The following is an 18,534-nucleotide window of genomic DNA, read 5'->3' on the forward strand; positions in this document are numbered from 1 at the left end:
ATACACCCAATTCGGTCAAAGTTCATTGACCTTTGACCTTGGTCATGTGACCTGAAATGCCCACAGGATGTTCAGTGATACTTGATTATTCTAATGTCCAAGTTTAACGAACTAGACCAATAAACATTCAAAGTTATTATGGTAATTCGAACAGATACCCCCAATTCGGCCAAAGTTCATTGACCCTAAATGACCTTTGACCTTGGTCATGTGACATAAAACTCATGCAGGATGTTCAGTGATACTTGACTAACCTCATGTCCAAGTTTCATGAACTAGGTCCATATGTTTTCTAAGTTATGATGACATTTCAAAAACTTAACCTCAGGTTAAGATTTTGATGTTGATTCCTCCAACATGGTCTAAGTTCATTGACCCTTAATGACCTTTGACCTTGGTCATGTGACATGAAACTCTAATAGGATGTTTAGTAATACTTGATTAACCTTATGGCCAGGTTTCATGAACTAGGTCCATATACTTTTTAAGTTATGATGTCATTTCAAATACTTAACCTCAGGTTAAGATTTGATGTTGACGCTGCCATCGCCGCTGTCGCCGTCGGAAAAGTGGCGCCTATAGTCTCACTCTGCTATGCAGGTGAAACAAAAAAAACAATTTATATGATAATAAAATACTTATTTCATTGACCACAAATGACCTTTGACCTTGATCATGTGACCTGAAACTCTTGCAAAGTGATCAGTGGTATCCGACTATCCTTCTGTCCGATTTTCAGGAACTTTGTCAATATACTATATAAGTTATGATGACATTTCAAACACTTATGATCTATAGTCTCACTCTGCTATGCAGGTATGAAAACCTTGGAATTCAGTATACCAAAATTCTATGTTATTTTGTCTTCTATCAATCTTTCAATATTTCTGTTTCCTCCCTCTCTCTTCTCCTTTCCCTCCCTTCTTCCTATCTTTCTTTCCATACATGTACCTCCACTTAACCAAAATATTGAAAGATTCTGTCAACTTACGAATGCATCTCATCAGTCCGTCTACAAACTTTTGACCAGAAGGGCACAGGATAAACACTGAAAATAAAGGAAAAGAGAAGCAATGAAAGATTTATTCACGAGCAGACATTAATAACTCAACAGTATTCTGGATTTAAATTGAAATATGAAGAAATTCAAGGAAAAATTACATTAGCTCTTCATAAAATAATGTTTTATTTTGTTTGGCCATAATCCATAAAAAAGCAATGTCATCAAATAATTATTAGAAAATTCACATTCTAATATAGCTATCACTTAGACCTGTGATATTAACATTATATGCAAAAGTTACCAGGTGAATAACTGAATACTGACAAAAAAAATTGTGAGCACTTAGCTGAACTTTCCCAACATTTCAATCCGTTTAATATCAACCATATTTCCAATATACGATGGCATTCTAATAACTACAAAAGTGCCGTTAAGTCTCAGAACTGATTAATCATTAACTGATATCAGATGACATGTCTGATACCAAATTTCTGTCCATTCAATGTTATGCCTGCAAATAATATTAGATAGAAATTGGCTTTCCCCTCGACTAATTTCTCACATGTTTGCTTTTATTTAGGCCAACATAAGAATGTATTCCTTAACGTTTTAAGCAATTTGAAATCAAAACATTCAATGGCAACACAGAGCAATAAAAATTTGGAATACTATTTTTATCCTCTAAAACTGACATTACATCATGACCATATCGATCTTAGTGGACTAATGGTATGTTCTCAACTGTAAATCCATCAGACAACTATAGCTGTAATCGGCACTGTTATACTAAATTAATTATAATATGGAGCTGTGAAACAGTTAAAGGGTTGGTCCGGGCTGAAAGTATTTATATCTTAATACATAGAGTAGAATTCACTGAGAATAATGCCAAAAATTTCATCAAAATCGGATAACAAATAACAAAGTTATTGAATTTCAAAGTTTATCAATATTTTGTGAAAACAGTCGTCATAAATATTCATTAGATGGGCTGATGTCACATCTCCACTTGTTCTTTTGTATTTTATTATATGAAATTAGGCTTATTCAAATTTTCTCCTCCAAGAGCTGGAAAAATTGGACTGACAACTGATTTAGTGCATTAGATATTTATTGCTGCAACTTATTTCATTATAAGGGAGCCGTATTATTCACACAAGTATGAAAAAATTTGAATAAATCTAATTTCATATAATAAAATACAAAAGAACAAGTGGAGATGTGACATCATCAGCCCACCTAATGAATATTCATGACGACTCTTATCACAAAATATTGATAAACTTTAAAATTAAATAGCTTTGTTATTCAATTTTGATGAAATTTTCGGCATTTTGCTCAGTGACTTCTACTCTATATTATTATTTTCAGCCCGGACCATCCCTTGAAGTCCTTACCATCAGGGGGTCCAAGCTCGCGGGCCACATCCATGGGATCAATGGCGTTATCAGGTTCATTGTCCACTCCAGGATCGACATCACTAACGTCACTACCACCAGCGCCACCACCAATGCCCTCTGACACCACCTCTGGCTCCTCAACAAATACCAGTCCATCCATCCTCCTCAGGGCCGCCAGGACAAAGGGTAAGGGTCGCATGTCACCGTCGTTTCCGTCGGACTCGCCATCGGACGGCTTGACGGGGATGGTGTAGAGGAGAGACGGGTCCCAAGATGGCGGAGCTTCCTCGCAGGTGATGTCGTAGAGCTGCTTGACATTGATCTCTGTGTAAGTTGTGACAGATAAAAAATGCAGCTTAGTTTTCAAGTAGATGTATATCTAGCACTTTTATCTATCTGTCTTCATTAAAGGTCCTATGAAATACAGCAAAGATGCTGATTTATGTGTCAGCTTAGTGGTTACTAATTACGATGCCATCGTAATTTCACCCGAAAAACATCCCACATTATGTTCAAAGGCAGTTTTATATTGAAAATTGATCCAAATTCGCCCCGCCCACAAAAATTCAGCCCGATTTGGTTTCGTATATCATGTGACAATTATGACGTCAGGGAAGGAAGCTGCTGAGTGTTGCTGACGTTTGAAGCGTGAAGTGCCTATTGTGGTTGCACGTGTGGATTCAAAAGTAAATAAATCAAATTGCTGGAATAATATTCAGAACCTGAATCTTCAAAGTCTGAAGAATCAGACGCAGCTGATGATGATGCTGCAGCAATGATCAAAACCTCATGTCTGTTAAGGATGAGCTCGGTCGAAACAGCAACTACACAACGAATGTGTACAATAACTAAAGGTCCGGCTGCACAGCTTGGAAGTCTTCTTTCGATGACGTCACAATGATTGACAGGTCGATCGGTCGACTTTCGAAAATTTTAGTGGGCGTTCCCGTTGAAGTTCATTTCCATGGAATAACTCAACACCGGTTCGTCGTACACAGGAACTGATGGCAAATTCGCATTTTTCAAGTAAAACTACCTAATAATAAATATGTATTCAGAACAAGATGGAACTGGTGTCATATAGGACCTTTAAGTTCACATTTCTTGCTTTCAGCCTTTTCCTCATCATGCATACTAACAATTACAAATGTTCATATTATCATTATTACTAGCTGGTCTGTTTCATATACGATATACATGTACTACCTTTTAATTTTGTCCAACTTTTCTTCATTTTTCCATATTTACATGTATAAAACCAAACTTTAGTCTACAGTATCCTAAAATCAGCAATGTTCATTTCATGAAATTTCAAGCAATGTACAATGTCTATCATAGACATGTCATGCAAAATTTTTCAAGGTCATCAAGCCAAGATGGTGTCATCCGGCTGCCATTTCGTCAATTGCCATCTTGGATCATAACATTGTAACTGATCATCAAAAATCCTTTATATTTAGATCAAATTTTGATTACAATAATAACTACTAGACTTGCTTAAAAAGCACTTTAAACTTACTTTATCAGAAATCTCTAAGCGCTCTTAATTCAACAATAATTACCCTGGCTTAAGCAGAGCAGCTGTTGCTCGCACTGTGTTTCAAGGAAAAAATTCCTACCAGGTACCCAATCACCTCACCTGGGTTGAGTGCAGCACAATGTGTGGTAAATTTCTTGCTGAAGGAAAACATGCCATAGCCTGGAATCAAACCCCCATCCCTCTGATTGAAAGACAAGAGTCATAACCACTAGACCACGATGCCCCCATGGTTAAGGTATATAAAATAAAAGACTTTTTCATCTTTAGGTTGCTTTTTTTGTTGTTGCTAGCCCAAGGTTGTCATTAACTCACCCTTGTCGTAGTAATCAAAGACTTGTACTACTCCCGGTTTGGCATCTTCTACATCTATCTCCTTGATAATGGAGAATACTAAACAGGTATCCTCATTGGTCAGCTATTAATAGTAAATATAGGAGAAGAATGGCGATTTATGGCTATAAGAAATGAATTTAATAATCATTTTGTTCTTTTATAGTAAATGTAATGTCTTTTAAGTATTTCTTAGAAGAATCCATGAAATTTTACACATCAAGCAAAAAAAAAAGGCAGAAACTTGTTTGATTTGCTTTGAAGAGCTGGCATGTTTAAAACATAGATGACCAATGTTTCAAAATTTCATTTGCAAAAAGGCCTTGACATTAAAAATGATAACATACAGAAATAATAGGAATGATGGAAAACAGATAGGAAATACAATATTACATAAGAACAACATTTCTTTACAAAAGAAAAACGGAAAAATTTAACAGCTTTTTGCAAATACCCCAATCTCATTCATCTCTTCCATGTGCGTGCCCTTAGCAAGAAAGTGAAAGTGTGAGTTAGAGACAAAGAAAGAAGGCAAAGAGAGAGAAAGACACAGACATCCAAACAGAAAGACAGAATAAACAAATTAAAGAGTTGATTCTCACCTCATTGAAGTAGAAATAAATATTTTTGTTATCAATATCATATCGTTGAAGAGGGTTGTGCTGCTTTTGTAGCAATCTTAGTGAATCTTTGTCAGGGTAAAATCCAGAAATCATTTTGACTTCGATAATGGCCATGTTAGATTCCTCATCACTGCCTGTATACCTGTGAAGTAGTAAGGAAAATGATAATAATAATAATAATGGATTTATATAGCACCAAAAACATATAAAATGAGTTAAGGTTTATAATTATTCAGGTGTGTTTTAAGATGCTTTTTTGAAAAGGTCAACTGAGATTTGAGTTCAATGGATTTTATTCAAAAGACGTAGGGCAAGAGATTAAAAAGAATTGAAGCCAAGTCGTTTTCTGGATTTAGAAATGGCATACATGTACAAAGATAACCCAGATGTAGCACAAAGAGAGTATGATGTTCTTTGTTGCTGAAACAAAGGAAACATGTAACAGGGAGGTTTGGTTGCCAGATTAAAACATAACAGGATAGCTTTTTTGCAAAAATACTAGCAATTATTTCATGAAACTTTTAAGTGTAAATAAAGGACAAATTTGAATCTTCAATGAAGTTTTAAACAAAAAATTATTCCCTGATACAACAAAAAAGACTACAAATTTATTCTGATTATACACACAAAGAATGGAAAAAAAATTGTTATCACATCTAAATGCATTATCAGTGATTATATTTTGAGTTCTAGACTGATGCCATCTTAAAAGAAATGTGATTGATTATATTTACCTGCACATATGAGAAATAAATTGACATCAAATTTTAAATAAAACAAGATATTTTCATTGACTGAAAATCTGTAAAAGCCATAACTCATACATTACTTAGAATTGAAATATCAATGTTTACCTTGCACAAACTTTCATGTAGTAGTCAGTACATCTTTTGTTCTTGGTGGATTCATACGATTCCAGTAGCAGAACATCTAACTCAAAGCCAGCATCTTCAGGACTTTCTGGTATCTCATTGTGAGTTGTAGAAATCTGAAAACAAGAAGAGAAGATATCAGCTACAAAAAATTTCCAAGAAAAAGTTCACCCTGTCGTGAACTTTGTTTTGATTAAAGAAGAAGAACAGAATAAACATAACAGTGAAGATTCAACCTAAAAAAAATCTGTCAATGTTTTCACACAGACATAGTTCTTTAAAGTACTGGTTTTGTGTCCTCAGATGCGAGCAGTTCCCTCAATCACCCATGTGATTTCAATTCCATAAAATGCCCACCCCTTCCAAAATTTGGAATGATTTCACTTGGGTATTTATTCATGTATTATCAGACACATAATTTAATCCCGACTTTTATAAGAAAAATATTTTCCACTAAACACGATTAGAAATTGGAATTTCATTATATCAAACCCTCATTGCAGAATTTGCCGCCACAGCTCATGGTTTGCTACGATCCCCATAACAAAATTCTCGTTGGAGGAACCAAGATATTTTATTCCCAAGCGCTATCAACCCTGAATCACCCGATAATCCCTGAAACGTTTCTCCTTCGCAGGCGCAAGCCCGAGGGTTAGACCATAAACAACAGCTGTGATATTACGTAAGAGCAGCTCTGCCTGTAGTAGGCCTTTCGGAATTCTATTCTTGTATCTAATATCTAATCAAGTTTTTGAAGGCATATTTTATATTGACATTCAATGTTAATTTTTTTCAATTTCAGCGAAGAACATCTTTTGACAAGGTACCTATTGAGGGCTTATGAACATACCCACATAGGAGCTTATGAACATACCTGGATAAGAGCTTATGAACATACCCACATAGGAGCTTATGAACATACCTGGATAAGAGCTTATGAACATACCCACATAGAAGCTTATGAAATACCCACATATGAGCTTATGAACATACCCACAAAGGAGCTTATAAAGATACCTGGATAATGCTTATGAATATATCCACATAGAAGCTTATGAACATACCCACATAGGAGCTCATGAACATACCCACATATGAGCTTATGAACATACCTGGATAAGAGCTTATGAACATATCCACATAGAAGCTTATAACAGAGCTGCCAACCTGAACAAGAACACTTCAGTATTTTTAAAGCAGAAAATCAGTATTTTGGTGAGGAAATCAGTTATTTTCAAAGAAATACCATAGGACAACACAAAAAACTGAAACCCGAGAAATCAGTATTTTGCATGAAACCATCAGTATTCTTCTCATTATTAGTACTAAATACTGAAAATCTGTACTACTTGACAGCTCTGTTATAAACATACCTTGTTAAGAGCTTATGAACACACTCACAAAGGAGCTCATGAACATACCCACATAGGAGCATATGAACATACCCACACAGGAGCTCATGAACATACCCATATCGGAGCTTATGAACACAGCTTATGGACATACCTCGATAAGAGCTTATTCTTCTCATTAGATGAACATACCTGCATAAGAGCACAGCCAGCACCTGACGCAAACAGCGTAAGCTGGGCAGGGAGAACTGAAAGCACCTCTTCTTCTAGAACCAGCCTGTTGAAGGTTGTAATGGTGAAGGGGAACACCTCTCCGGATTCCCCATCTAATGGCATGATTTCCACAAAGGCTTTGATACTGGTGCCTTCGCTGTAGGCAACCTTGGCAAACTCTGATAGGGCCTGGAGGGCTACAACTGTATCCTGTGGACATTCAACAGTGACATGGACAACAGATTGTTAGATAGCTATGGTAAAATGGAATAAGCTTATACACAGCACTAACTTAAATTAATTATAATCATACATAGTTCTTTTGCATTCCCAAGGACTTGGATATTATCACCAATGCCTTATAGTCCGCTTTTGAAAGCGCGAAAATATTTAAAGGAATGAATCCTGCTATGTCTCCAATTTGTCTCATGTGTGCAAAGTGCAGTGCAGCACAGGGTGGAAAACCCCAATGCTAAAAACATATCAATGCAATGCATTTAAAGCATTTAAACATTCTTTTTGGCATTTTTGTGAAACCCCTCCCTAGAAGCTAAATGAAAATCTCAAGGGACAACCAGGGTCCATATTACCAGAGTTGAGGAGAACATCCACTGCTGTTCCTTTGGAGGATAATCCACCTTGCGATGGGGTTCCCCTTCCTGAGATCCTTAGTGACATTGATAGTCCAAATTCAATATGCTATGTCTACTTATGTGTATCTCGTGAAACCCCTCCCAAGCAACTTAACTTCCAACTCAAGGGATAAGAATGGACCAACCTACCTGAGTTGAAGAGAAACCGCCATTACTATTCCTCTGGAGGATAATCCACCTTGCGATGGGGTTTCCCTCCCTGAGAGCCTGGGTGATGTCCACAGTCCTACCAATCAGGGCCAGGAGAATGTACGATGTCATCTCAATATCTGTACTAGGAGCTTGGTAAGCGTAGGGGTCGAGGGTCCTGTTGGGCTTGGCACGGTTTGTCTGCCAGTACTTGAGACCATCTGATAAGACAAGGAAAGATTGGAAAGTGTAAATTGAGATGGATAATACCCAAATAATAACTGTGATAGAACTCTGACCTTCTGACACCAAAATGGAATATGATTATCCTCACTCACAAATGCACACATGAGTGAAGTTTGAAATTAATCCCTTAAAGAATTCTTCAATAACAATGAGTAATAATGAGATGGACGAACAACCCCAAAATATGACACCTCCACTACAGACCGACTGTGGTCGTCAAAATGATCTAGTGGTGGTGATTTTGTATCTTTTTGCTAAGAAAGTATGAATGCTTGCAAGTAAAAAACCATAAGGCCAAATGCTAAGGTCCTATCCAAGGAACTTGGAAATGATGCCTTCCAAAAGAACACCGGTGCACTGGAACAAATTACCAGATGAAAATACTACTACTATATCAACTAAAACATCCCGCCTCCTCAAAATGAATATTTAAGTGATGAAAATATGTTCCATTCTTCACTCACCTTCATAAACTGCTTTAGTTTCCAGTTTATCCATTACATCTTGGGCCAGAGGATTTTCTGCCAGTGTCAAGGCATAGGCGAGCTGAGCTAAGGTGTAGGTGTCCTCAACCTCTGCTAGATCCTTGGTCACACACTTCAGAGCAGCACTTATAACCTGACTCTGGAATTGTCAGAAAAATGAAGGAAATGAAAACAATTGAAGTGAAACCTGTCTACATGTATAAAGACAGCCCTCAACCTCAAGATCCTTCTGATCTTACTCATTAGCATCATCATCATCATCTCAATCACCATCCTTTTTACAATTATCATCACTATCCTCCTCGTCCTCCTCCTCTTTCTCCTTATCATCATCAATACTGACATCACCATACACAAGATCATCTCCACCATCATAAAGCACAACATCAGATCCACCATAACCACTCCATCTGCATGTTCAACCTCAACAACCACCATCAACATTATCCTCCTCCCCCCCTCCCACCACAATCATCATCATGTCAGTTATTCTCTCACTCTTCATCATCTAAAGAACAAAAGAAACCATCTCGTTCTTCAACCTCCCCCTCCTCCAAGTCAGTATCATCATCATCATCATCATCATCACCATCATCATCATCATCATCATCATCATCATTATCATAAGCATCATCATTTTCATCATCACCTTCATCATCAGCATCATCATCATCATCATCTCTATCACCATCACTATTACAAAATTACTGTCCTCCTCATCCTCCTTCTCCTCATCAATATTGACATCACCATACACAAGATCATCTCCACCACCAAAAAGCACATTATCAGATCCACCACAACCAGTCATCTGCATATTCGACCACCGCCACCACTACCACCAACCCCTCCTCAACCACTACCATCACCCCCTCCTCCACCATTAGAAGTGCAGAATGACGTAACTATGTGTACCTGTATGTTGAGACCAGCCTCTAGGAGAGTGATGAGGACATATGAAGTCAGGGTTCTCTCAGTGTTTACACCTCCCTGTCAACAAGACAGAAAAAAAATAATCAGAGATAATATTGTCTGGTCAAGAGTAAAATGCAATGCTTATAAAGGTGAAGTCTACCCTGATAAAAAGTTTCGTTTAAAAATACCAAATAATAAAAAAAAATATATTGGTGAAAGTTTGAGGAAAATTCATTAAAGATTAAATGTTTTTATTTTTGACTTGTGGCGTCATGTAAGAGCAGCTGCCTCAGAATGTTATGTAATACAAAATGCATAACTTTAATTTTTTCATAATGATTCATAATGATTCAAACTTTTTCTATCGAGAGCTGGTGCAAATTAATTTTTCTCCAAACCTTCACCAATAATTTATGATTTTTTTTCCTGCTATTTTGCAATAAAGTTTTTGTCACATTCATGATGGAAAACAGAAGCATGAATCAAAGAAAGTGCAACCATTTCATGACTCTGTCCGTTTTCAACACACTGCAATTGATGTACATGATTCACAGAACTCTCTATAATGGGGTGCCCTTTATACCTGATTTCTACTGAAATCCTTGCATATGATTCCCTCAAACAAATTAGTCATTGAAAATCACCGACTGTCAAAGGCTTCATGAAACACTCGCTGGATGTCTCTGACACAATGTCCGTCAAAGTTGAAAATCTTCAGTGATAGATCAAGGTATTTTTTTTAAGAACTTGGGAAGTGGGATAGCTACCCCACATGAAGTCTCCTAGAGCAGGAGGCCTTTTCATAAAGCTGTTCGTACAAAGTAAAGAGTATCTTTAAGAAAAACTAGTGATCCTTTCTTGTTGTAAATGATATTCACCATTAAATGTTCATTGGTGATAGCATGTAAGAAAGATTCACCAGTCGTTCTTAAAGACGCTCTCTCAATTTACGAACAGATTCATGAAACAACCACCAGAGCTCCCCACAAGAAAGACTTGAGATAGTAATCCCCCCAAAAGACATATTAACCACAAGATAATGCTCTAAGGATACCTAACCAGTCAAGGAGGGGGGTTGTCCTTGCCTTGGAAAACTTCTAGGATACTGAAGATGGAAGAGATTGCCTCCTTGAGACGATTCCTGTGAAGGTATCATGGAGCAGCTCGTTAGTGATTTTCACTGACAAATTTGCCCGAAACCAATAGGGTGCAAGCATTTCACTAGCTGATAATAATATTCGGTGAAAATCAATGACTACATATTTTTAAGAAATGCTCCCTGGCATATGTTCATACTACATAGAATCATGTCAAACCTTCATGTCTTTATGGCACAGCTTCCCGAGGGACTCAAAGCACCCGGTCTCACGGTTCTGTAAACTCTTCAACCAGGAGATGCTGACTTTCAGATCATCATTATCAATGAAGATATAGTCAGAGGCCTGAGCAAAGGAACGGACGACAAACGCAGTCAGCCACGTGCTTCCCTCCGGGTCGCTTTCACCGAACGCTGAATATGATCCATCGCGATGGCGGTAGTTCAGCTCACGTTGATATCCACGCTTCATATTAAACCTAGAGAAACATCATGTGGATAAGTTTGAGAGTACCAGACAGGGATACAAACACCCAAACAAACATAATATCTGCTTTTATTTAACTTGATTTGATTACTTTACATACTGAATGTAATAAAAGCTAGGGTAAGACTTCGTATCACAACTACATGTTAATATCAACAACAAAAATGTAGGTCAGTCTAAGTAATAACAAAGCATGATGGCAAAATATGAAAGAACACGAATGAGCAGCATATAAGGTTTTTTAAAACTAAAATATCTCCTAAAAATCTTTTCATCAGTCTCTTTATTTGCCTTATTTTCAGCAGAATATATCTGATATATCTGCTGGCCTACCACTACCAGTTGACATGAGGCAATAATTGCATGTACATGAACACATGCACGTATTTCATGTTTCAAGATTTCCATCAATGGATGAGATTATCTCTTAAATCAGTGAGAACTTTAATGAAAAGTTTTGTTGGCGGTTATTAACAATAGATGTTAAAAGCTACTAAGAAAATCCTAGCATCTGATTGGCCGAGAGCAAATTGGTCATGGAAAAGTCAGTGATAAAACTTTCCATGAAATGCTCCACTGATGTTCGTTCCTTACTTTGCTTTATTTTCAACAGAGGGCGTTAGTTGATCCGTTGTCGTGAGATAGCTCAAGGCAACGATGTTCGGTACGAATCCCAGCATGTTCTGTTCTCCGCAGCCGGTGGGAAGACGGATCAGGTGGTCAAGGTTCGAAAGACTCGGACCCATCAGATCACCTCATCAGAGAGATAAAAATATATAATAATTCTTCAAACGATAAAGTCACAAACATTGCGTACTTATTATCTCAAACAAGAACAGATTAATACCGTGTTACATGTGCATCGGCTTTTGGTTTACATTGTAGAAAAAAGCCAATTCTGCATCGAACCTACTACTCAGGTGGTGCAAAATTGCTGATTCTGAACCGAGAGCCGATGCAAGTTCATCGCGTTTACGTGCAACCAAAAAGCGAGCCAATGCCGCGTGTAAACACATTAATAGTGAATGAACTCATGGGCTTAAAATGACAAGATTTTTGAAGAAAAAGTTCAAGTCAGCTGTTTGTATACAAGTACATAGATTTTTTTAATGAAATAAATTAAATAAAACCCTCCCCATAAAAAATAAAAGAATAGACAAAAAAACACTCAAAATACAGAGAAAATTCCAAATCATCTAATGAAATAGTGAATATAACAATACATCAATTAATACAAGAAGTGTTTTATAGCTGCAGTAAATAACTAGTAACTTTAGTAAATAATGACTAATGACTGCAAAATAATTGCTAATGAAAGTCGTTAAATTGACTACTAATAACTGTAGTTGATAATTACTAAATGGCTCATCAACAATGACTAATGACTGTATTCAATGATGATAATTCCTGAATGTATTCAATAATAACTGTAATGGCTAGTCAATAATCACTGATAATGGTAGTTAGTAGGGATAAATGGCCATGGTCAATAACTGACTAAATGACTGTAGTCAACAATGACTAATGACTGTAGTCAATAATGTCTAGTTGACCCAAACTAACCTGTGATGGACACCTTTCCTCGTGCTGATCCTTCTACAATGCTTTCAGGTAGGGTAACATTAAACACCTTCTCATATTCCCCTTCAGACACTACGAGAAGAAAATACACAAAATTGAGCAAAAATCATATGTCCTTGAATCAATAATATTTCACAAATGTTTCTCATGCTTTAGTGTGTTATGAAATTGAATACCCATTCAATATATGATACATGTACATTAAAGTATGCTGCAGATTTTAAATAATTCATTATAATATATACAGGTGAAAAAATGAATGGTATATGAGACTGGTCATATCTTCTGGCGATTTTCTTCATAAAACTTTGGAACACCAGCGTCATTATGTCTGGGAGTCAATATTTACCCTCTTACACTCTCTCAATCTCCCTCTATAATAAATAATTAAATCTATTTAGAGCAACTTTTATTGCCTTAATTAGCACAGAAACTATGTACAAATGTACATGCATCTACTGAGTAAAGGCTTATTATAAGGTCAGGGCAATCTAACATTTGCAACATTGTGATCAATTTCACCCTTTTCCACGAAAATAAAAAAATCAAAAGTAATGATGCATACATGCAAGATGATCTGCAACAAATTTGAATGAATCACAATTGTCTATCAAACTTCAGACAAGAAAAAGAAATAATAACACATGTAATTGCCCTCCATTCTGTGTTTACAACAAGAAATAAAACATTACTGTAATAAGAGATACGTAATTTGCCTGACTTTATTGTCCATAAATTCATCCCGAAACATAAAGCTATGCCTGATGTACCCGTCTTATCAGTTAATCTGCAACAGAAAAAGAAAAGAAGAGGGAACTTTAAAGAGTAGAGATCATTTGTAATCATTTCAATAGCATAAACAAGTTCTTCATGTAACACTTACATTTACTAGTACAGCATTACAATTGGTATTGACTATTTGTTATAAGCTACCGAAATCCATGCATCTGATTGGCTCATAGCATAATTTTCAGTGAAATATTTGGTTCATGAAACGTTCCCAGTTTACAATCCATTTTTAGGGGATCAGCCAAGTTCCAAATTTGAAATGAATGTATGGATTTTATTCTAATATTTATCACATTTATCAAACATACATCTTAATCTGATGAAAATAATACTTTCAAATACATATTTCAGGATCAATTTCAAACTTTCAAGTGACAATATATTCAAAGCAGCAAATTAAATCATAATCTAGTGCAACAGAAGTAACATTTAACAATGCCCTGTAAATCGCCTGTTTTTAAACTTCACACCATTACTTTTAGACAATAAATGGATATCATGATATTCAAACATACAAATAATAGGTAATATATTTTCTATTCCAGAATGAAAATGATATTAGTCAGTACACGATGATGGGCATGCTACATCTATCAATGTTGGAGTCTGAATGTAGATGCATCGATTTGTGTAAGACTGTGCAGATTGGCACTCCCGGTGCTTGGATATACATGTGCAAATACAACAGTCATGTAAATGTACATGTACCTTGTGTCAAATGAATAATGGAGTGAGCACTAAGTGCTTAATTGTTTTACACCATAGAAAATATGAGATTGTCAAAACACATCATTTACCATTTAATGGAATAATCTTGAAGTCTAAACAAGGATTAACTGGCCGATTAGATTGTAACAGGTTTTATAATACCTAATTTTCAATGCCAAGAAAAACTATTCAACTTGAAATTAAATTGATCTGATATGCTCCAAAATTCTTAGGGAATGGTTGTTTTCTTTCAGTGAGAAAGTTCTATTTGAAAATCAAATTGGTGTCATCTACACAATGTTAGTAACTTTACACTTTAAACTCTATGCATCTACATCTCAGCCTCATCTGGTTAAGATACATACAGCCTGTGCCATCTCTTGCAATGGGGTATACAAACCACATCTAGATGCATGGAATTTTCATCTTCACGGTTAACAAAAATAATAGTAAGAACAGGTTAATTCATGACAATACCAATCAATCCACATTCCCGTAAATACAGCTACAAGTGAGAGAAGAAGTTCATAGGGGAAAAGGTCAGGAAAGAGAAGACATATCCATGCAACATTTCAAAAATGCATACATACCAAATGCATGCATACATGTACATACAAGACATGTCCATCCCACTTATACACATAATTAGCCATGAATGTGTATATGCAAAGATTGTTCACTCTTAAAGATAAAGCAGATATTTATTCAAATGAAAATATACTCCTCGAAACTGGAAGTACATTGATTGGGTAGACTGTAATCGTGAAATAAAGATTTTAAATCATTTCTATCGATATTTTGCCCCAGACTTTTATAAATGGAAATCAAGTCTTAAATTATCAAAATCTGGAGCGATTCTTACGATAAGTGATTTATATTTCTTATAATCATCAAATCAATGGAAATTCCCAAATTGGAAAGAATAAAACAAGAAGATGAAATAAATAGGTTACACCACATAATTTCATTTGGAATTTGACGTTTGTTTTAAATTTCGTATTAGTCATCCATACCCTTCCTTGCTGTTAATACCAATCATCTCACTATACATGTAGATCATGCTAATGTCATTCAAATGAAATGGAAAAAGAAAATAAAATGACATGTAAGATAAGTACACCAATAACTGACATTTCACATTCACATCTAACCCAAGTACTGAAATCCAAATGGAAGAAACTCATGGTCGACCAAAAGTACCGATATCAAGCTAATTGTCAAGGTCTCTTGTTTTTTTTTAACTCAATTTCATTGAATATTGAATATGAATATCTACAAATATTATACCATACTTGGAATTATATTCTCAGTGACTCTAATGCAATGAATCAATTTAATAGTTTTAAAAGAACCAATTGATAATTGAAAGAGTTATTTTTAATGTATAAAACATTAACTCTCCCATGAGAAACATGATTAGAGAGAATCAACTTTTTATAAGGATAAGAAAAATTACTCTATCTAATTCAGTAATGTAACAAAGTTTCTTCAGCATTTTGGATGACAGTACAATGGTGGGTAAGCCTTGCTTCCAGGAGATATCAATTAATTTCCTCTCAATAATAGAGAGTTAACAGTGACTGAAATTGTAGGCTATCACTCATAACCCTTATATCTGATGCATCAGAAGTTAGCTAAAAGGTAAGAATCTGTTTAACAATTTTTTTTTCCTGGAAAGAATAATCTCTATCTGCATGGAATCAAGGCTACATGTACATGTATCACTCAAATGAATTACAAGAATATATATGGAAAACATGACTCACCTAAAATGTATAGTTTATCCATGATCTAGCAAGCGAGGGCTCCCCTCCTATTCTAATGAGTAAAATAATCTACCAATCTATCTTATTAGTCAAATCCTATGATATGCAGGGGTAAGCTACCAGGATTCTCCCTGTATATGAATTTGCACTTTAGATAGCAGATAGACTAGACTGGTTTACATATACATGTATCTATCTTCTGAAAGATAAGTCTATTCTAGGAATAGCTTAGTACTGAAAAATGTCTCAGCTGAAATAACATATTCATATCTACTGCAGATATATGTGTAAATTATAACATAAACTAATTGGTAATATTCAAAATTGTTTCTCAATCTCATTGGTTATTATTAGAACCATAACAAGGTGGCTGGGCATATACCTAAGAAACTTTGTCTCTGGCAACTAGCTATGGTGGGTAAACGAATACAAATTAATGCAATATGATTATGATATGTTCAAGATAGTACAAAGGAATAAATGATAAGGAAACTTAAGAAAACAAGACCTGGTATGGAATATACAGGCCATATCAAGTGCTAACTGGACATATAGGGGAATAAAAGGGACAAATTGAGGAATAAAGATAACATATTTTGGAATAAAGGGAACATGTTGAGGAATAAAGGAAAACATGTATATTGAAGCATATAGGAACATATTGAGGAATAAAGGCAAATAATGAGGAATAAAGGAATATATTGATGATTAAAGGAACATGATAACAGAATAAAAGAGCATATTGAGGAATAAATGAACATATTGAGGAACAGAGGGAACATATTGAAAGATAATGGGAAGTATTTGGGGATAAACAGGGCAAGTTTAGGAATAAAGGGAATATAATGAGGGATTGAGGGATATTTTGGAAGTAAGAAACATATTGAGGAATAAAGTGAACATACTGATGAATAAAGGGAACACATTGATGAATAAAGGAACAAAATTACGGGATAAAGGAGCATATTGTTTCATAAAGGAACATATCAAGGAATAAAGGAACAGACAAATAGAGGGAAAATATCGAGGAATAAAGGGGATATACTGAGGAATAAATGGAAAATGTTGAATAAAGATAACATCTTGAGATTTAATAGAGTTCATATTGAGTAATAGAGAGGACCAATTGGATTTTTTGGCATGCAACAAATAGCAGGAAAATCAGGAAATCAAGGGGATGGATACACCGAATCAGTCTCTCATGGAAATTATCATCATCACCTTCATCATCATCATCATCATCACCACCACCACCACCATCATCATCATCATCATCTTCATCATCATCACCATCACCATCATCACCACCACCACCACCATCATCATCATCATCATCATCACCCCCACCACCACCACCACCAACGCCGCCCTCATCATCACCATCGCCATCATCCTCGTCATCAACTTCATCATCATCATCACACCACACAGACACATATGTGAGCGCTCTCTACTCCTGATCAAGGATCTTAAAACAAACATCCATTCATCACCACTACTCAGCTTCATCCATCTTAACCTGACACCATACCACAGGCATTTCATACACACGAAATGGTGAAATAAATCAATTTAAATGCAAATATCAATAATCAAAACAATGTACCTCCAATATACATGTACATAAATTAATATACACATGTGAAATGTAAAATCATAATACCAAAAAGTTATTAAAATGGTAACTCTCGTAGAAGCCTTTATTATCACAAGGCAAGACATAATCTAAGACATCCAATTTTCATAATTATGCAATTGTCCATTAAAAAAAGTATGATAATATCACAAGCTATTCATTAAGTTTTGATTATTGGCAATAATATTCATATGCATCATTGTCAAAGAAGTAAACACTGAATTCATTTAATGAATGAAATTTGTAACGCAGCTGTCATTTGTCTTTCAATTAAAACTACAATAATACTAAAAGATATTTTACCTTCTTCTGGGCAAAAGTAACAGTTCTGAGTAGTATCTACCTCTGTCCCTTCTGCCTGGTTTCAATAAGAAAAAATATATATGTTATTAAACTATCACTATTGAGTTAAATAATGATATAAATTGGATGTTGCTGTAAATATTCTTTGTATAAATGCCCACTAATATTCCTTAAATAGAATTGGTATTAAATTCATTTCTTACGTATTCAATTACGGTTTGTTTCTATAATTACTATGTATTTGTGGAGAGTTGTGGCCCAGTGGATTAGTCTCCGGACTTTGAAACAGGGGGTTGTGGGTTCGAATCCCAGCCATGGCGTAATTTCCTTCAGCAAGAAATTTATCCACATTGTGCTGCACTCAACCCAGGTGAGGTGAATGGGTACCTGGCAGGAATTTATTCCTT

At 35.5% G+C, this 18,534-nt stretch overlaps 1 protein-coding gene across 21 annotated transcripts in view; it reads right to left on the reverse strand.

Moving 5' to 3' along the window:
* LOC446192 (extracellular matrix protein 18) overlaps positions 1-18,534 on the reverse strand; it is a 160,745-nt gene that overhangs the window by 76,639 nt on the left and 65,572 nt on the right. For all 21 annotated transcript variants that reach the window (XM_041608243.1, XM_041608240.1, XM_041608239.1 and 18 more), the window contains exons 21-33: positions 18,128-18,182; positions 12,908-12,997; positions 11,939-12,098; positions 11,078-11,336; positions 9,762-9,836; positions 8,826-8,985; positions 8,116-8,336; positions 7,313-7,543; positions 5,751-5,884; positions 4,876-5,038; positions 4,256-4,358; positions 2,401-2,727; positions 992-1,048 (exon numbers count right to left, since the gene is read on the reverse strand). In XM_041608243.1, the coding sequence (XP_041464177.1) occupies positions 992-1,048; positions 2,401-2,727; positions 4,256-4,358; positions 4,876-5,038; positions 5,751-5,884; positions 7,313-7,543; positions 8,116-8,336; positions 8,826-8,985; positions 9,762-9,836; positions 11,078-11,336; positions 11,939-12,098; positions 12,908-12,997; positions 18,128-18,182 (2,035 nt within the window). The remainder of the gene's footprint in view (positions 1-991; positions 1,049-2,400; positions 2,728-4,255; positions 4,359-4,875; positions 5,039-5,750; positions 5,885-7,312; positions 7,544-8,115; positions 8,337-8,825; positions 8,986-9,761; positions 9,837-11,077; positions 11,337-11,938; positions 12,099-12,907; positions 12,998-18,127; positions 18,183-18,534) is intronic.

This window comes from Lytechinus variegatus, chromosome 5 (genome assembly GCF_018143015.1).
Source record: "Lytechinus variegatus isolate NC3 chromosome 5, Lvar_3.0, whole genome shotgun sequence".
Taxonomy (NCBI): domain Eukaryota; kingdom Metazoa; phylum Echinodermata; class Echinoidea; order Temnopleuroida; family Toxopneustidae; genus Lytechinus; species Lytechinus variegatus.